Source organism: Carassius gibelio, chromosome A13, assembly GCF_023724105.1.
Source record: "Carassius gibelio isolate Cgi1373 ecotype wild population from Czech Republic chromosome A13, carGib1.2-hapl.c, whole genome shotgun sequence".
NCBI lineage: Eukaryota > Metazoa > Chordata > Actinopteri > Cypriniformes > Cyprinidae > Carassius > Carassius gibelio.
In genome coordinates, this window is record NC_068383.1 from 15,317,932 (window position 1) to 15,340,252 (window position 22,321).

At 36.2% G+C, this 22,321-nt stretch overlaps 1 protein-coding gene across 1 annotated transcript in view; it reads right to left on the reverse strand.

The window, feature by feature from the left end:
• Window positions 1-22,321, reverse strand: part of LOC128026273 (pro-neuregulin-3, membrane-bound isoform-like) — a 303,047-nt gene that overhangs the window by 88,067 nt on the left and 192,659 nt on the right. The window contains exon 2 of the mRNA XM_052613196.1: window positions 18,023-18,152. Coding sequence (XP_052469156.1) covers window positions 18,023-18,152 — 130 coding nt within the window. The remainder of the gene's footprint in view (window positions 1-18,022; window positions 18,153-22,321) is intronic.

The following is a 22,321-nucleotide window of genomic DNA, read 5'->3' on the forward strand; positions in this document are numbered from 1 at the left end:
ATTTGTAAAACAAACAGACTCAAAATGATGGTGTAGCTTATGTAAACACACAGTAAGAAGCACCACAGGCATGTAACAGAGAGTGTGAAGGTTTTTTTTAGCACATAATTGTATATGCAGTTATATTGCAAGATTTTTCACAAGAATACACAGTCAAACCGAATCATACTCATACAATGTAACATTGCTCCTGTTATGTCTAGTCATGATCTCCCTTAAGAGAAAGTGAGAGCAGAGAACAATTTAATGATACATTAAGAGCTATAACATAACAGCTCAGTGCAAGCATTTCATGTTACAGCCCGCTCTCTCTCTCTCTCTCTCTCTCTAAAACATCATTAGGTTATTGGCTACCCAATATTGCATCTCTTAAACTATCTTCCAAGTCCAGCTGAAATGTTGCAATTTTGCATTCACAAAAAATCTCCATGATCAAAATGGCCTTAAAGGGATACAGTAGTACTCCCAAAAATAAATTCTGATGTGGAAATGGAAGTTTGTAATTATGTTGTTTTGGCAAATTGGCATCTAATTAGTAACAATTTGTTTGATCTCTTTCGTACATTTTTGTAAAATTGGACTTTTAGGTTTAAGAGTAAACCTTCTGCTTCATTATTATTATATTTTTAAATCATACGTTTCCATGTGAATCATGACGTCTGTGAATTTATTTTGAAATCATCACCATGATAGGATATCTGGTTGTCTGGTTAGATGATTGAGAGGATGAAAGGCTCAGTCATTTTCTCAGATTTTTTTTTATGGGAAAAAAAAAGATGAATTGAAACTGAATTTTTATGGAGACAGTCAGTCCCTGATACTCTGAAATGAAATATATATATATTTTTTCATGTTTTACTATGTTTTATCATTCACTGCATACAGAAAGTAGACAGAAGCTGTGAGGCCAAGATTTCAGAACTGTTCTTCATTCTGTTTTACTAATATATTTTTAATGGCAGAAATTGATACTGTTGCCAACTGTGACACATTTGAGCTATTATTCTCTTTTTAGAGTAGAGTGGGTGAAGAAAACAGAGAGGCGAAATTAGGCACATTTAGATTTCCTCACTTCAAGCTTATTCAACCATCTAAGCAAAACGACACATGCTATTTCACGTATTCTTATTGGGGTTTTATCCTCTGGTTTGTTCATATTATTGCTCAAGCTCTCCTGGATTAGAAAGACACAGTCTTTCAAACCTAGTTAACAACACAGATGATACATGAGAAGAATGGCAAGACAGAAAAAGTGATTATACATGTATGTATTTAATTTCACTGGGATCTGTCTTTAGGGTCACACCATTGACAGTACACCAACAAAATAAAATCAAGACTCCGTAAAATAGGATAATAAGACCCCTTTAAATTCCACTATGTCAGTCTGCTTGGCCTGCAGGTTTGTGGACATATAACTTAGGCCATTCTGGCTTGTAAGAACAGGTGCAAGGACACTAGTCTTAGCAACTTTCATTCCAAAAAGAGATCTGAAGTTGACCCACACGTTTACCCAGCAGTGTTAGTGGTCAAAATATTTAGTTTATTCCCCGTGCACGGAGGAAACCTATTATTATACACTGAAAGACCTATATACATATAGAACAGGTAATTGTTAGTCGAGCAGACTAGTCAGAATAGCATGAAATAAATAAATGCAAATACAATGCCAAATCTACATGCAAAAAATAAAAATAAAAAAAGGTTTGTAATAAGTATGTCTATACTAAAAATAGGCTTTTAACTTGACTGTTTCCTGCTGTAAGTAAACAATTGTTTACTTTTTTTATTTTGTGCAAGCTTTTTTATTGTCTTGGCAACAGTTCAATTAAAGCAGACAAAAGCATTTGAGAGACGAATATAGCTGGTGTTGGTAGGAACAGAGCAGTTCTGTGAATCAGACTCATGCATACACTTGGATGTCCTGTCGTGTTCGTGAATAGAGAGGTTTTGTGGTGTGGTTCAGTGATGGATGCCAAGGCTAGCGGCGTGACATGCCTGCCATTACTCACAAGCAATGAATTCCCGGGTCTGAGTTAAGACAGAAAAGATCCCAGACTACATCAAAAGCTCTTCAGTGTGAAATAAAGCAGATGCCTCTCTAAAACAAAATGAAAAAGAATGACACAATTGCACCCATGTCCCAATATAAAGATATCATGCTTTGGTACTGGTGTTTGCCAGCTCCAGTTTAGCTGTTGTTTGATCATGGTTCTGACTGCATTTGAAGTGAGTTGAATGTTTCAATAATTGCAAACAACTACATCCAATTCCATTCGTCTGAAAGGTAAAAAGTCATTTCAAAATACAGGAAACAGTAATGTATCCGCATTAGACAGAGCTATTGTGTTGTTGTCTCAATGATATTGCCAGATTATGGCAATTCCAATGAGGCATTATGTATATACATATTACGGGAAAGTCCCAAGTCATCTTTCATATACACTCATGAACTTATGCTAAAATTGTCTTGCATATTGTTTGCAGTCTGAATACTCAACTCAAGGGAAGTGCTCTTATCAAACCTTAGTGTCATGAGGATCATAGGAATTTGATTTATTTGGCTTTTAAAGGGCTTCATCCAGTTAGAGTCAAGTGAAGTTGCTTCCATTCCATACAAGTTCTCTTTATCAAAGTCCTTTGAATACATATGCATTTAATAATACAGCTTGCTTCAGTTAGTGCAATGGAATGGCATGCTTTGTGGACTTCATATAATGACTCAAAGGTCAGGTCTTTCATTATGTTTCTTATGCATTCATCAAGTATGTAAAGGACTGAACTTCTACAGTACTCAGGCCCATTCATGTTATCACTAACAGTGATACTGCTGTAGGACAGAACAATAGATGATGCTTTTTCATTTAAGAATCGATGGCATAAAATGACTTCTGATGAAATTTATCAATTTAATATTCAGTCTTTAAAGCTTTTTAAACATAAATAAAAGTCTAAGTAAACATACAAAGTTTGTCTTGGAAGAACAATTTTACAGCAGTTTATTAATTATGAATTTCTTTGAACTTCAATTTCTACTCCCGTTCATTCAAATTAGAATTGCAATTCCCCATCCTGTTTACTATCTCACTTCAAATTCAATTTAAATTCAAGAATTGATTTGAAAACCCTTTTTAAATACCGATTCAGTTCCTGAATTTAAATGGTGAATGCCGATGCTCATAGTATTACAATGCTTAAAGTTGTCAAAACCTTTATAAAAATGATGTTAAAACCTAAAGACCTTGAAGTGTCACTATAAAGCCCCCTTGGAGAAAAAGCGTGTGTCTATATGTGTGTGTGTGTGTGTGTGTGTGTGTGTCTGTCTGTAGACTTATTCTCAACAATCTAAATAATGGGTTCAGAGTAAAATGAGCAAATAAACAAACATCTCTGGTTCAAGGTACCTTGGCAACAGCTCACTGAATCGCCAAGAGACATTGACATGATGCGAGAGGGTGTTGAGTGGAGAGGTAAACACCTACATGGGGGATTTTCAAAACTTTTAAACTGTAAACATTTAATGGTTGACAGGTTGAAGTGTTACTAAAGCAAAATATTCAATAAATCCAGAATACTTAAATGTGTTGTGATGTCTCCAGGCTATTAAGAACCGCCACTGTTTATTTTACTACTGAGGAGAAGAAACTTTACAGTTCATACAAGAATGCTGAGAGATGAAGAGCTTTCAAGTAAAGGGAGACATGGAAAGAAAAATATAAAAACAGCAACGTAAAATGTAAAAAAAAAAAAAAAAAAAAAAGTGTTAACGCTGTGGTATAATGGTGAATAGCTTAGTGGGATGTAGGAGTTTTCAAACTTTTTGATTCAACATATTTCAAACATGACGAGCTGGAACATTTGTTCGATATTTACTTCTTAAAGATGCAAATTTGTACATTTAAGGTATATATCAATACCAAAAAGAGTTGAATATATTTAATATATTACTTTTATTACAAAGGAAAATGAACACAAACAAACTAAAACATTATCAGAGAATGTTCACACCACCAATTTGAATTTACAAGAGAAAACAAATACATTACAGCTGGCGAATAGCACAGAACAAAACATCTGTTTAGCAAGCATAAGGCCGTCAATAAGACAGAGAATAACAATTACTTCATCATAGTGAGACAAACTGACAGATCTATATGGTGGAGGAACAAGATGAATAAAACTTCCCAGTTAAGAGGATAGGATAGATAGATGCTGAATGCCCTCTAGACTCCAAAAAATAAATAAATAAATAAAAAAAAAAAAAAAAAAAAAAAAAAAAAAAAAAAAAAAAAACAATATATATATATATATATATATATATATATATATATATATATATATATATATATATATATATATATATATATATATATATATATATATATATCTTTCTTGTGCATGCACTGAACTATAAATAGACTGATAGATAGATGCAAGCAGAGACAGACAAGGCTAACCTTTCACTGACATACTTTAATAGTAATAACTCAGATGAATAGATTCATCACTCTGTTTGGCCTGGCGTTAGCCGTGCCAAACATAGCAGCCCTCAAGACTGTGTAATACATTCTGCATCCACAAATCCGCTATGGACTGCTAGGTAGGCGTGACATAAAAATTGTCATCAGAAAATGTGCGTGGAGGCTCTAAGTGGACGACCGCGTGCCTCACATTTTTTTGTGACCGCGTGGACAAGTAGGCTTCAAAAGCACCAATGCACAATTCACATGCACAATCTGTCAATAAAACAATATAAAGACAGCTAGATGTGCAGTAATTCTGGGCAATTGTTTGATCACATATTTGTTTTATTAAGGATCGAAGGGTATATTTTGGGAGGCCAATGGAAGTCTACCCAGACTGTTTTAATTATATTTTCAATTGCTCTGGTTTGGTTATTCATGGCACAAATTCACTGAGCTTTTGCATGTTTCTACACAAATGAAATAAGAATGGGGGGGGGGGATTGCATTAATTTGCATGCAATTAGCATATCAAACTTCTTGACTTGAATGGAATGCCTTGCTTAGAAACTGTATTTCTCTCTAGTTTATGTTAATTTGTTTGCACATTAACAGAGAGGTTTCTAATGTTATTTGTGTGTAATAATGCACCTTCCCATTACTTCTCATTTCCTGTCTCAGCCTGTCAGTCAGAGCAGACAGCAATATGACCAGAAGATAAGCAAACACTAATTGTCAAGTTTCATAATTGTGCAAACAGGTTGGAAACACCCAAACTGAAATGCTTACTTGTAGTTTAGTCTTAATATCAAGTGGTTCAGAGTATTTCATTGCACGATTTCTACACCTTGTGAAATTACTGATTAGAAAGCCCAAGTAAAGGAGGATTGCCTGAAGAAATTGCAGTATTTCATTAAGCCACTGAACCATGGATTTATACCAAAACAAAATCTGAATTCCAAAACACAAAATCTCTTAACCACTGCTGAACACTGATTTAAAACCAGGTGCAAAAGAAATCCACACAACAAACACAGAACCTAATAGAACAGGTAACCAGGGTTTGAGAATATTTAAAAAGGAGGACACAAATTATTAGTATTTCAATGTAGTAAGTTTGCTGTGTCTGACAAAAATCTGTCAATCAATCAATGCTCTTGTGCTCTATATAATTGTGTGTACATGCACATTAGCAGATTGATAGTATTGGATACCTATACATATTTTTTTAAATCCAAAAGTTATTTTTGTTGCTCAATACATACTAGATCAATTCCTGTTGTAAAGTTATATTATTATGCACACAGTTGTTCTTTCATTGAATCAGGGCTTTACTGTTTATTATTGGCTTTCTGCACACACACACACACACACACACACAAATGCACAACAATATGAAGGATGGTGAAAGGCTCAACATTTTTGTGAAATTGACCTGTTATTTATAGCCAGAAAATAACAACTTTGAAATGTACCAGTTGCATGCATGTTAATTGGAGATTCCCTGCTATTTTATCAGGCAAAACAAGCTTATAAAACTGCACAATTATCTTGATAAATATATTTTAAAAGATGTGGTAGAAAAAAAGTGTAAGCAATAGGGATAACCACACTCTGGAGAGGATTGTGAAACAAACCCATTCAAAAATGTGGGGGAGATTCACAAAGAGTGGACTGCAGCTGGAGTCAGTGCTTCAAGAACCACTACACAAAGACGTATGCAAGACATGGGTTTCAGCTATCGGATTCCTTGTGTCAAGCCACTCTTGAACAACAGACAGTGTCAGAACCGTCTCACTTCAAAAAGGACTGGACTGCTGCTGATTGGTCCAAAGTTATGTTCTCTTATGAAGGTAAATTTAGCATTTCCTTTGGATATCAGGGTCCCAGAGTCTGGAGGAAGAGAGGAGAGGCACACAATCCATGTTGCTTGAGGTCCAGTGTAAAGTTTCCACAGTCAGTGACGGTTTGCGGTGTCGTGTCATCTGCTGGTGTTGGTCCACTGTGTTTTCTTCCATATACCAGGAAGTTTCAGAGCTGCTGACCAACTTTATGGAGATGCAGATTTCATTTTCCAACAGGATTTGGCACCTTTACACAGTGCCAAAGCTACCAGTACCTGGTTTAAGGACTCGCTTGACCTTAACTCAATTGAAAATCTATGGGGTTTTGTGAAGAGGAAGATGCGATACGCCAGACCCAAGAATGCAGAAGAGCTGAAGGCCACTATCAGAGCCACCTGGGCTCTCATAACACCTGAGCATTGCCACAGACTGGTCGACTCCATGCCACGCCACATTGCTTCAGTAATTCAGGCAAAAGGAGCCCCAACTAAGTATTGAGTGCTGTACATGCTCAAATGTTTTATTTTCATACATTTTAGTCGGCCAACTTTTCTAAAAATCCTTTCTTTGTATTGGTCTTAAGTTATAGTCTAATTTTCTGAGATACTATTTGGGATTATAATCATCAAAATAAATACACATTTGAAATAAATCAGTCTGTGTGCAATTAATAACTATTATATTCAAGTTTCACTATTTGAATGGAATTAGTGAAATAAATCAACTTTTTGATGATATTCTAATTATATGACCAGCACCTTTATATAAAACCTATATACGGCATAGAATAAAACAGACTGTTGATTGGCTGTCTGCTGGTGGAGGTAATGCATCTGTAGAAGATAAAATGAAAAAGAGAGAAAAAAAAAATCATTTAGGCTTTAGAGTCTCCCCCTCACCAATACTCATGTATTTCCATTTGACACTGATTTATTTATTTATTTACTGAGTAAGGCTGTGGTTTTACATGTGACAAGTGCTTGAAATGAATTATGAGACAGAATTTACATTCTGATTCAAGTGTGTCTGTATGCAGCCTTCTGCATGAGTGATTGAAATTACAAGTGCCTTCAATTTCCAACAATTTCAACCTCGTTAAGACGACGCTCACCTGCAAGAGCGAAAAATAAGCCCTCTAAAAACAGAAGTGCTCCTCTGCCATCCAAACCTCTTTTCACCACTTGTTTCCTACCGATCTATCCTTGAAAAAACAATTCGTATCCACTCTGGCACATCATCTTTCCAACCCTTCCCCATTTCTCTTCTTTTTCTCCTGCATATCGCTTACAGATGCCAATGTCTTCATCAAAGATCTCAAAATACAATTTTCTTTTCCTATATTTTCCTTTTAAACTAAAATAAAAAATACTTGTATACTCATACAATATTTTTTTATTAATTACAATATTGATTAAAAACTTGAATAAATAATAATAAATACATACAAATATTAAATACATTTTCAAATTAAATGTAATTTTTCTGCTAGTCCTTAACATAACAGAATGTTGCTATGGCAACAACAAAAAATATAATTTTGGTGATATGGTTAACAGGTCATAGCGGTAACTATATGTTGAGTGATAAAATACAGCTGGAAATGTAGAACTATCCATTTTGTAATAGGAGATCAACGCTTGTTCAGATCCGACAAACCTTTATCCAGTTCTGCAAGAATAACATTGGCATTAAAATGTGCTAGAAACTAATTCAGATTCATTTTACTTTTCTTCGCACTTCACAGCGGAGCTCTCTAAAGCTCTCTTTTCCTCTCTATCCCTCTAATCTGACCTGCCAGAGCATTGAGGATAGCTTCTCATGGATGAGGTGCTCTGAAGTGGAGTGAAAGAAACTCTTTTTTCTACACAGTTATAAGGTTTACCCTGGCAGATATCATCGCTATCTTATTCCATAACATGGGTGGATGAACATCACATGGAAACCTACTGTTATGCTTCGTTCAGCATGGGAAGGTCATGTTGAGCCTGATAAGAGGAGGGCTTTTCTATGCCTCAGATTTGGCACAGAAACATCTTGGCTCATCCACAGTGGCAGAATCTTCAAAGGCAAGCCTTTTGTGTAAAAGCAAATCAGAGGAAAGCACTGCAAAACATCTGCTGAGGTTACAGGGCCGTGGGGTTAACATAATCCTTTTTTTTTTTCTAAATGGCCTGTTCAGTGGGTAACCACAATCTAACTTCAACTCTCAAGGCTGCAGAGGTTGTTGTAATAAATTATCAACACAGTGTTCTGAAGGAAAATGTAATCTTTATAATGTTTGTATCAGAGGCATGCAAAGCTACTAGAATCGCGGTCCTTTGGGTCTTTATGTCTCAAGCACTGACTATCAGGATCCCCACAGCTTTTAGTTGGGTTCTCAAAAAGAAAACTCACAAACCCTTTTCAGTGTGAAGTGTTTAAAGTTTTCATCTCTTTTAAGGTGAACTAAAATGACACACACACACTTAGTAAATGCATTTACTGGCACAAATGATCAATTTGGGGAAATTGTGGCCTAGTGGTTAGAGAGCTTGAGCTCGAACCCCCAGCTGCTTCCCAAGTGCCGCAGCATAAATGGCTGACCACTGCTCCGGGTGTGTGTTCACAGTGTGTGTGAGTGTGTTCACTGCTGTGTGTGTGCACTTTGGACGCGTTAAATGCAGAGCACGAATTCTGAGTATGGGTCACGTCACTTTTCATGTCTTTTTTTTTCCCTTTAATGTGTCCCCACTGAAATGTATTCAAAATTTATTTTCCTGTCCTTACTGTGGATGTTTTTATAGTCAGATGCATTTATCATGTTTTTATCATGTTTTTATCAGCATGTTTCATGTCCATCCCTATCAGACCCATTTTGTGGGTGCAGATCTACCAGAAATGAACCACTGTATTAGATGTAATGTTCCCTAGTCAAACAAAATAGGCTACTTGGTGAACTGGACCAAACACAAGAGAAAAGCCTTTTAAAATGCTTGGGAAGCACCAGCTCTCACTGCTCCGGATCAATGAATTGCAAATTGGAAGACAGAGACACGAAAATGGCTTCCATCTTTGTGAATTTTCCTCTCATTGATTCTACACTTTCAGCGGCAGGCATTTATTTTTCTTTTTTTATATGATGAGTTGTGATAGTTTAACAATAAAATCAGTATCACAAACACACTCAATAATACATCCAATTCTGTTTCTCTCTCTCTCTCTCACTCTCTGCTTATGTTTGTATGCATTTTTGACAATAAATCTGTTTTGCATGGATTCATAATCCCTCCCCTGAAAAAAAAAACAAAAAAAAACATGGTAAATGCTCCCTATATTTGCATCAAGGCTTCAGGCTTTAAGCTGTAACCACAAAATTTGCATCCAATTTTAAACCTTACAACACCACAACCTATTGAAATTAATCTCACAATCTCGCTCCCTCCCAACACTCCTCTCAGAACGGAGGCCTTTAGCAGTCTACACATGACCCTTCAGCTGCAGTGATACTGCCAGGGGGCTTCGTGAAGTCTCAACTCGTGTTTCAGCCCCTTGTGGCGGTACACAGACAGGTGGGATTGCTGCAGTGTTGCTGTGGCAGTAGAGGCTTACCATCTCAATGCTAACAAGAGTCAAGCTTTTACACACTATCCAGCAGCCAAAGAGAAATCCAACACCAGCCTCCAGAATAGGATAAGCAGTGAATTACTTGGGCTTTGGCAGTGCCAGCCTGGCTGATTCGTAGATTTCCTTTCACTTCTTCCATTTCACTCCTCCTTTTATTAATTTATCTATACTTCTTTTTCAGTTTTACAATAAAAACATGCTGTAACTTTTCACATTTTTATCCACAGTGAAAAGAAGAAAATTCATAGAAACTAAGATGCAAAAACAACTTGTTCAATATTTCTGATGACAGACAGACACATGAATACAGGACTTAAACCCCACCAAAATTGATGTGAACAACTCCTATTTGGTATTCACAAACTTCTTACAAATCTAATTTTTGATGAACATGTTTTAGGTTGTGCTGAATTTATATCACACAGATCTGGGCAGGTAATGTTTGTTTTTTGTTTTGTTTTGATGTTTCAGAGATCTTAGCGAAAGCCCAGATGAGGAGGCTTTTTTCACATTTTGCCAAAGGTAGTAGAAAGACAAGACATTGAATCATAAAGAGACTATTACCGCAGGAAAAGAAACCAATGCAATCGAAACAACTCAGCCAAAGCCAGAAAGGCTTTCTGCTCTCGTTGATGCTCTGAGAGGGACTACAAGCTGAGTTTGGGATAGAGAGAGAAGTGGACAGTGTAATTTCCAAGGTAACCGACATTACAGTCTACAATTACTAGAATTATTCTCTCAAGAAAGGCAGAAAAAATAGTAAAGCACTTATTAGACTTTTTTCATTCAAATGCCAAATTACAGTCAATAGCAACAGAGACTTACAAAAAGTACACAAAAGCAATGCCAGCAAGAGTTCTAGCTGTTATTAAGGTCAATAGAGGCCATAAAGAATATAATTATTGTTTTTTGTTTTTTCTTTTTTTTGGGGGGGGGGGGGAGGGGGGGGTTTACAGTATGTGTGAAATAGGGATATGCCGGTATCCAATTTTCACAAATACAATAGCGAATGTAGATTCTACTTCAGTACTTCAGTTTCATCCGTTGCACCCAAAGATAAACTTCAGTGCTTCACACAATAGGACAGGAAGAGCTAAATAAACTTATCAATGTATCTAAACCAACAACATGTTTATTAGATCCTATACCCACTAAATTACTGAAAGAGTTGTTACCTGTAGCCGAAGAACCGCTTCTCAATATTATTAACTTGTCGTTATCTTTAGGTCATGTGCCAAAACCATTCAAGCTGGCGGTTATTAAGCCTCTTATTAAGAAACCAAAACTAGCTCCTAGTGAACTGGCAAATTATAGGCCTATTTCAAATCTTCCATTTATGTCTAAAATTTTAGAAAAAGTTGTGTCTGCTCAATTGAGCTCCTTCCTGCAAAAAAATAAAAATAAATAAATAAATAAATAAATAAAAAATATCTGTATGAAGAATTTCAGTCAGGTTTCAGGCCCCACCATAGCACAGAAACTGCACTTGTTAAAATTACAAATGACCTGTTTCTTGTGTCAGATCAAGGCTGCATCTCATTGCTAGTTTTACTTGATCTTAGTGCTGCATTCAACACCATAGATCATGACCTACTCATAGATCAATTACAAAACTATACAGGCATTCAAGGGCAGGTTCTAAGATGGTTTAGATCCTACCTGTCTGATTGCTACCATTTTATTTACTTACAGTAAATGGGGAGCCACCTTATTTATCACCAGTACAATATGGAGTGCCACAGGGATCCGTCCTAGGTCCCCTCTATTTTCAGTATACATGTTGCCCCTTGGTAATATTATTAGAAAATACAGATTAGTTTCCACTGTTATGCTGATGATACTCAGCTATATAGCTCAACGAGACCAGATGAAACTTCTAAATTATCTAAGCTAACAGAGTGTGTTAAAAATTTAAAAGATTGGATGACCAATAATTTTCTCCTATTAAATTCGGATAAGACAGAGATATTAATCATTGGACCAAAAAGCATTACACAGAATCTTGTAGATTACAATTTGCAACTAGACAGGTGTACTGTTACTTCCTCTACAGTCAAAAATCTGGGTGTTATATCAGACAGCAACTTGTCTTTTGAAAACCATATTTCCCATATAAAAAAAACTGCATTCTTCCATCTTAGAAACATTGCCAAGCTACAAAACATGTTATCTGTTTCTGATTCAGTAAAGCTAGTTCATGCATTCATGATCTCTAGACTGGACTATTGTAACGCACTTCTAGGTGGTTGTCCTGCATCTTCAATAAACAAGCTACAGGTAGTCCAAAATGCAGCGGCCGTCCTTACAAGGTCAAGAAAATATGATCATATTACCCCAATTTTACAGTCTCTGCACTGGCTATCTATTAAGTTCCGTATCAGTTACAAATTATCATTACTTACCTATAAGGCCCTAAATGGTTTAGCTCCTGCATACCTAACTAGCCTTATACCACGTTACAATCCATCATGCTCCCTAATGTCACAAAATGCTGGACTTTTGGTAGTTCCTAGGATAGCAAAGTCCACTAAAGGAGGTAGAGCTTTTTCACATTTGGCTCCCAAACTCTGGAATAGGCTTCATGATAATGTTCAGGGGTCAGGCACACTGTCTCTGTTTAAATCTAGATTAAAAACGGATCTCTTTCGCCAAGCATTCAAATAATGTATCTCTTAAATTGTGAGTGTAGTTGCATCTGATCAAATGTGCATTCCTATTCTTTAGCTTAGGTAAAACTAATTAATTTTACTTTGTTGGAACAGCAGCTACTGTATGCTAATGATGTCTCTATTTGTTTCTATGTTTTGCCACTAGGATTTACACAAGCTCCAGTCTGGATGCAGAACACCTGAGAAGAGATGATGCTGACCCCCAGAGGAGCCCAGATGATGCAAATCCTGAATCAACAAACAGAACTAACAAATATTGCTACAAGTTTGACTGCATCATATAAAAATTGCTGTTAATAATGTTCATTATCTGGGTGACTACGTCTTGTATACATTTTTCTGAAAAATCCTGTCATACGTGCACAAACTGACAGTCACCACTTATAAGCTACTACTAAATATTGTAGAAACATAATTTTCTGTAAAGTTGCTTTGCAAAAAGTGCTATACAAATAAACTTGAATTGAAATAAATTGAATTGAATTTAATAATTAGCAAAAGGAATTCATATGTAAAATGTTTTGTGTGCTGTAATCTAAATCTTCAGAATCCATATGATGGCGACAAACAGACCCAAACTCAAGTAGTGATTGTAAGCATCCACACCCATGCTCATTATAAATTATCAATAATTGCTTTCAAGAAGCTTTACGACAGGAAAATCAAATGCTCATTGCCTCTTGCCTGCTTCGACACAGATTACAACATGCCATGTTTCTGCTGAGGTGTTTGAATGAGAAATGCGTGCCTTTATGGAGTGGATCTGGATAATAGTCTGGATAATATTTTCAGCAATTAAAAACTTAAATTCTGCTCTGTGCCTCACACAAAACTTTAGTGTCCCATTAGAAAGGACTGTGACTGCAACGCATAATCATTTGGACTACTTTTGGTACCGTTTTTGATATTTTTGCAATATATAAATGAGTGTGATTGCACTTATGTTTCTTTATACTTCTTTATACTGTATACACAGCACACACACACACACACACACACACACACACACACACACACACACACACATACTGTATATATTTTAGATTCATTGCACACCAACTGAAATATTTCAGGTCTTTTATTGTTTTAATACTGATGATTTTGGCATACAGCTCATGAAAACCCAAAATTCCTATCTCAAAAAGTTAGCATATTTCATCCGAACAATAAAAGAAAAGTGTTTTTAATACAAAAAAAGCCAACCTTCAAATAATTATGTTCAGTTATGCACTCAATACTTGGTCAGGAATCCTTTTGCAGAAATGACTGCTTCAATGCGGCGTGGCATGGAGGCAATCAGCCTGTGGCACTGCTGAGGTGTTATGGAGGCCCAGGATGCTTCGATAGCGGCCTTAAGCTCATCCAGAGTGTTGGGTCTTGCGTCTCTCAACTTTCTCTTCACAATATCCCACAGATTCTCTATGGGGTTCAGGTCAGGAGAGTTGGCAGGCCAATTGAGCACAGTAATACCATGTTCAGTAAACCATTAACCAGTGGTTTTGGCACTGTGAGCAGGTGCCAGGTCGTGCCGAAAAACGAAATCTTCATCTCCATAAAGCTTTTCAGCAGATGGAAACATGAAGTGCTCCGAAATCTCCTGATAACTAGCTGCATTGACCCTGCCCCTGATAAAACAAAGTGGACCAAAACCAGCAGCTGAAATGGCACCCCAGACCATCACTGACTGTGGGTACTTGACACTGGACTTCAGGCATTTTGGCATTTCCTTCTCCCCAGTCTTCCTCCAGACTCTGGCACCTTGATTTCCGAATGACATGCAAAATTTGCTTTCATCCGAAAAAAGTACTTTGGACCACTGAGCAACAGTCCAGTGCTGCTTCTCTGTAGCCCATTTCCAGCACACGCCTGTGCATGGTGGCTCTGGATGTTTTTACTCCAGACTCAGTCCACTGCTTCCGCAGGTCCCCCAAGGTCTGGAATCGGTCCTTCTCCACAATCTTCCTCAGGGTCCGGTCACCTCTTCTCGTTGTGCAGCATTTTTTGCCACACTTTTTCCTTCCCACAGACTACCCACTGAGGTGCCTTGATACAGCACTCTGGGAACAGCCTATTCGTTCAGAAATTTCTTTCTGTGTCTTATCCTCTTGCTTGAGGGTGTCAATGATGGCCTTCTGGACAGCAGTCAGGGAGGCAGTCTAACCCATAATTGCGGTTTTGAGTAATGAACCAGGCTGGGAGTTTTTAAAAGCCTCAGGAATCTTTTGCAGGTGTTGAGAGTTAATTAGTTGATTCAGATGATTAGGTTAATAACTCGTTTAGAGAACCTTTTCATGATATGCCAATTTTTTGAGATAGGAATTTTGAGTTTTCATGAGCTGTATGCCAAAATCATCAGTATTAAAACAATGAAAGACCTGAAATATTTCACTTGGTGTGCAATGAATCTAAAATATATGTAAGTTTAATTTTTTTATATATGTAAGTTTAATTTTTGGAAAATAATGAACTTTATCACAATATGCTAATTTTTTTGTGAAGGACCTGTAAATGATTATGGTTAGATTTAAAAGTACGAGAGAGATCAGTGACTCAAAAATATATTTTTAACGCTATATTGTTACTAAAATGGTTATTTCTATTTTGGTCTATTACGTTTTTATATTTTCATAAACGCAATAAATGTTGGGTTTAGGTTTGGGCATAGGTTAAGGGGTCTAACAATCTAAATCGCTTATTGGTAAATTTATAAAACTATATTGATACAAATATTTTGATCATATAAAATAATATTTTATGTTTTTTAGCTGTAAATACACAACAATTTATGTTTTAAACATTGTAATACGTCCAAATTGTATGTTTCAGCATAATTTTTGTGCTTGTAAACATTACCTACCAATACCAAAATGTAACCAATTAGACCATTTTTGACGGATTCCTAAAATATTTGTGTTTTCTCTTTATTATGACTGGTGGTCTAATGAGTTTGTTAAGCACATACAGTGCTTAACAAATTTATTAGACTGTATTTATTATTTATTGACTTACATTGGGTGGCACTGTATCTCTTTCTCTCTGTAGGCTTATAAGGTTAATAAAATATACAATCCTTAACATTATTGTGATAACATTAAATGGCAAAGCAAAATTAAAATTGATCATACTGAAATATTAACTTTTAATGGGCCATAATGAACTTCCAACACTTTGAGACCCCATATGGTGTTTATAGTTTGAATTTGTCAGCTTGAGTCATGAGTTGCTCCAACAACTGCTAAAACACATGGCTGGTTTATGATGCATAACCATGCACAATTTATGTAATCACATTGATGTAAGCCCTAACATTCTCCTGTTCTTGTGTATATAGGTGTATAGACCAGATGAGGCAGCTCAAATAAAAATCCACATGCTCTATGAATCTAGGTCAACAGACACAACGGGATTGCTTAACTAGGAACAGCCAAGGAAACAGGATTCTATACCTGTCATGCTTTTTATTCCACACATGCGCAAACACAGTTTTTTTTAATCTTTTGTTATCCTCTACCAACTGCCATCTTGTCCCTATTTTAACACTGTTTTGTACTCTCTCCATCTGTCTGCTAAACTCTGGCTAACCACACACACTCCTCTTTAGGTAAGATAAATGAATAAAGATTTCAAATAAAGAAAACGGCTATATGCAGAACCCAAACTGAACTTCTTGTGACACTGGCCAATGGCATGTAAATTGCAAAAATGTGATGGCTATAAATTTGTCAAACTGTTCTTGAAAACTATTTTGTGTTATTTTTATTAAACAATGAAAACAAGAAATAGCCATTTCCCCCTGGCTTTTTAGCTTCTGAATTTCAAATAGTTACCTCTTTATAAAGACTAAATATTATACATGAATTGCGGCATTTAAATTAGTGAAGTTTCTTCTTATTATTTATTTATATTCAGTGCTTGGCAGGTGTTATTTTTGGACCTTGGTTTTATGCCATGGTACCCAATGCATCATAGATCCATACATGACTGTGAACATAAAATGCAGGACATAACCATCTAATGTAAATTTTGTAGTGGGTTACAGAGTTACAAGTTTGATTCTCGATGCAGCCCTGCATATCTAATTTTAATACAAAAACTACACTGCCAGACTGTGCTAGACTCAAAAACGGCAGTCGGATAAAAGCAGTCAGGCTTTTTATTTAGATATAATGACTAAATAATGGTACATGGGCCATTAGTCAATCATTACATCTAGAAAGAAAAATCAGGGCACACTTACCAAACACCATTTAAGCTATTAATACAATAACAAGACACTCTTCGGTTGAACTAGATGCATTCACAGAAAAAAAAAAAAAAAAGGGCAGTCTGATATCTTGCTGATCAGCAGGGGTCTCAAAACACATCTAAAGCAGCATAAAATACACTCCAAACACATCTTATGTTACAAATCAGTGTCTGTCTCTTCCTGTTTCAGTTATTTCAAGACTAAAAGCACAGTTTTGTGCACCCGTGAACCATTCAGGTATGCAAACTGCTTGATACGTATATCAATAAAGAGTGGAATTCAGCACAAATTGCTCCGCTTTATGATGATGATTAAAATGCCCTGAAAAGCTCTGCAATGCAAATATTTAATAGCATTATCTTTCTACGGAATCCACGTTCTCCAGTGAATTGATCCTTTGAGACCATCACCACCTTGCTTTGAGGAACAGACAGATGCATAGATGTCCTTGGCTTTAAACTGGGAATAAGAGTGATCTGGGAATTAATCAGAGCCAGAGCATTTGAACTAGCTAAGTTTCAGTCAAATAAATGGGTCACCTAAAACAACACCACCAATTACCTCTGATTAAAATGAGGACACTTGGCTTCTGCTCCTTCTTGGCTCTTTAGTTTCAAACATGCAATGTCTCTGTGTTCCATTAGGCAAATGAGGAGAAGACTGCTCATGCAAAACCTACGGCAGTGGACCCTCACGTACGGGAAATGTTATTTGAAATGGTGCTCACGCTTCGTACAAAAGGTGAACACATCAGTGTCAGAATTTCTCTACCTCCATTTTGTGAATCCTATTTTCAACCTTGAAAAACAGCCCACAGAGCCGAAACAAGCCTCTAATGAACTTCTGCAAAGTGCCACTTTTAATTAGCAGAGAAGGGACCGTAGACAGCTCTCTGGTTTTGACAAAGCTGTCATCGTTAGCATGACTAAGAAATTCATGCAACAGCGAGAGTCCCAGAGAGGAGGGCAATGAAACACAAGAGTAGGAAAAGGGAGTCAGAAGAGGAGAGAGAGAGAGAGAGAGAGAGAGAGATTTACTGGCAGATTGTTCCAGAAGGATCATTCTAACAGAAAATGGGACATGGAATTGTCATTGGTCTGAGGCCGCTGGAGCCTCCCATCCACAGTGATTTATTTCTCGAGAGAACACTACGCCGACCCTTTCCCTCCATTGCAGAAACAGAAAGTGGTGTCATACCTGCAGTGTTTGTGTGGGCCGCTCAGGGTCTCGATGACAAAGCACTCCCCGTCATTCAGGCAATAGGCCAGGTCTTTCTCCTGACATGGCTTGAAATGCTCCGATTTCAAAGGCGGTAGAGTTGGTGATGCTGAAGAATAAAGAAGAAAAGAGGAGGAAAATTATACGATGTAACAGATTAGGAGGACACATATCTGAGCAAAAGGTTAGATGAGTGAGTCAGAGAGACCAAAAAGGTGACTAATTGTCATAATATGGGGTATAATGCCACATATTCGCAGAATTTAAAGAGTAGGTTCAGTGCACAATAATGTATTTATGTCATTTGAAACCTTTATGATGATTTTTGTTTTGTTGTTTTGGGCCTCATTGACTTCCATTCTAACAAAAAGAGGTGAAACAGCTGAAATATATATTTTTTACAGATGTATTTACTGTACTTTTTTTGTTATATGCATGTATGTATGTCTTCCGATATCTTAGCACACCATCTACTAGCTTTCTGTATGGATCTCACCATTTTAAACACTGCCAACATGCAAAAGAGCTCTGAAGTCTTTTGGCAGAGTATTTCATCACCATTAAAATCGATAGCTTTCAACATTCCCCTTCCACTGTACTTCTCTTCAGATGGCCATCAAAAAACAAAACACTCTGAAGCAACATCAAAGATCACCATATTACTGCCAGATAATGCCAGATACATCATCAATCCCTCTCTAAAACAAGCAACCAAATCTCTCCTTATTACTCTTTTGAGTATACTATAGCTTGTTATTACTACCTGTGCAGTATACAGTGTGCATTAATTTGTTTTGGTCCTGATCCATTTCTGAAGGATGATAAATGAGATCAGTTAAGTAATCACACTCTCTGTCTTTTTTTTTTTTTAGAATTAATAAAGGATGCCACTATTTGAGAAAATGGTCACAACAATTGTGATAAATGGTGCCATGTTCACTTGGCTAAAGCCAAAATAATAAGGTAACCTTGCACGTATTACAGTCCTCACAAAATGTGCAAGCTTACCTGCTGACAATCTGTAGACAGAACTAATAATATACCTGAGAGACTTTGACTGACATTAATGGTTTGAAGAAAATCTGCTTTGCCATCACTATAATAAATGACCAATTAAAATAATAATTGTAATTTTAAATGAATTCAAATATACAAAAAAGGGTTTTAAAATGTATAAATATTAAAAAAAATAAATAAAATACAGCTCAAGGTAGAATAAGAGATTTAGTTCAGCAATACTAAAAATATTTTACCAATCCTAAACATTTGAATGAAAATGTAAAATCTCATTGTGAAATATATTTCATTTTGAACACCCTTTGATGGTTGCCATGGATACAGACCATAAAAAACTGTCCGGTTAAGTTGACGACAATGGCTTCATACAACGAACAAACAATACTGACCACACAATAATGGGCATAATCAATTACAACTAAATTATTTTCTACAAGGAAAGATATTATGTATAATATACTGTGTATAAATATTATTCAATGAATTTCAACTAAACTGCTTAGTGATGGGTTATATGATTGAAATTTGAACCAAAATGTAATTTTCAATATCACCACATAGCAAATTCATCACTCCAGCTAGTAGAAGTATATCCAACTTCACACACAAACAGAACATTACACTCATTTAAAGCAATAAATACTGTATAGCAAATGTCAACTGCTTGATTTTTTTTTTTTTTTTTTTATTGTTGCAAAACTATAATATTGCAGGGTGTTACATTTAAATTTGGCTAAATATCCAGCTTTACCTACATACATATAGCAAACTCACCTAAAAGCAATATGGTGTATACATTGCACATTTATATATATAATGGTTTTTAATACTGCTGCAAAATGTAAACTACTTCGTAAAGATCTATATGTAAAGTTAGCTATACAGTGCATACAGCATACTCACGTAAAGCATTATTATAGTAATATCTGCTAAATATAAAGTCTGAATGTACTAAGAGAATACTAACATTAACATCATGATTTTCTGTATAGCTTCTTAGAAACAATGTGTCCACTAAAAAGTGCTATACAAATAAAATCGACTTGCCTTGTTTCTTTGCACAAACATTCAAACTACCCTTGTATGTGTCAAATTAATTACAAATTGTCATGATCAATTACTCAAATTAATTACATATATCAATATTTGGTAAGAAAAACCACCAGTTGCAAATAATGACTGCAGAGTAGGAAAAAGCATTAACACTACAGTTTGAATTGCTTATGGAATTTATGAATGGGTCGAGGAGCATGATTAATTGCATTTTTATATAATTGTAATTTACAAATAATGAATTAACAAAGTTCACATTAATTTTACATGATTCTTTTGCAGTCACTAATAACAGCTGTAGATTATATCATATTCACACTCATTGATATTTTTAGTATATTCACTTGCTCCTCTGAGGCTAATTTGGCATGCGAGGAAGATCTCAGATCTAGGTGCATAGTCAGACCTTTTGACAAACTGCTGTCGAAACCAATGCACAGCGCTTGCGCTTTGTGTTCAAAGCAAAAAATGGTTGTGCAGTGTAGTAAAGACCTCCTTTAGTCATCCCTCAGAACACAGATGATATTGATAACAGCTTAGTAGCCAATCAGCTTCATTACTGACTCATTTTCTTGGGATTCACAGATGCTGGTTTCCTGCAGACTGTCAGTTTCCTATGTCAGGAGGTAAGATAGGGCCAAGTGTCTAAGAGATTGGTGATCTACTCTGGCCCTGACATCCCCTCTATCTTAGTTTGCTTCCGTGGGCCGTGGCAGGTATGGGGTGTTAAGGGATGGGATTCCCCAGGGCCTAGCACTGATGCTGTCTCTCAGATGTGACATTCCCTTGTGCCTGGTGGCTTGACATACATTGAAGGTCACAGAGAATCGATAAGCTCAGAAACGGCAATACAGAGAGCACTCGGGGGGACAGACAGAACTGCGGACAACACTCTCAGATTGAGCTGATGATTTATGCGTCTTGTTGAAATGTTAGCTAAAAGAGAATCCACACAAGACTGAAAATGCTGCCATAATTGAGGGTGAGTAGCAACTTATATACCCCCCCCCCCCCCCACCATATATATATTTTAGTGCTGGGCAACGATTCGCATTATTACGCACAAAACTAATAATCCATTCATTAGTAGTGTATCATGCACTTTTTTCCTTTAAAAGTACTGCTATATGAACAAAAGTGGAATAACATTTGGTTTGCAAACACTTTAAACAAATAAGGTGCTTTTTTACAGCAGTATTCCTTTTACATAATAATAGTTAAAATATTTATTGTAAATCTTAATTTATAACATTAATGCAATTAAATTAAATATAAAACAAGCTATTTGTCACTACCAGGATATTAAAGTTTTTATAGAAAATATTTTATAGTTTGTCAGTTATGCTCAGAGTCCAGAGCCTCGATCATAGCCTCGATCATAGCATTATAACAGGCATCTTACGAGTAGAAACCATGCACGATCTTGGGATTTCCAACGCAGCAGGGTGTGGCGCGGGTCGGGACAACACTTGATGTGCGGGTAGAGACTAGTGTGTGCAGGATCCGTTTAACAGTCCTTGCCTCAGCTGGAGTGCCAGAGTGCAGATCTTCTGACAAGTGCTGCATGATTGCGTGAATATTTCTGAGCAGCAAAAGCAATAGATGTGTACAGCTATATATTGTGAGAGGGCCATGTGTTACCCATCCCATACGACTCAAAATAATAAACCATAAAGTTAACAAAACAATGCACTCGACTGTGCTGAGCAAGCGCTTCTCTGCTGTCTTCACATGCTATCGGAATCTTCCTATTTCCCATTTATGAAGTCGTGATTACGAGCTTGTTGCATTATTTACTCTTAAAAATAACAGTGGACAGTGGTTTGAGAATGCTGATGCTTAGCCTAAATAATTTGATCAGGAGCATCCCTTCCTGTAACCCATGATCTGTCTGTATGTGTGTTTAGAGCCAGTGAGCAACAGACTTTCACATAAAAAAATAATCGCATTAATGCAATTAATGCATTAACGCGATAATAACGTGTTAACTTGCCTTGCCCTAATATAAATATATATATATATATATATATATATATATATATATATATACACACACACACACACACACACACACACACACAATATATATATATATTGTATGTTACAAAATAAGCAGAAATTCAGAAAAAACAGCAGTTTTATCCAAGAATTTGAGTGTACCCAATTAAAAAACAATTTTACATAACTAAATTTACATGTATAACAGCT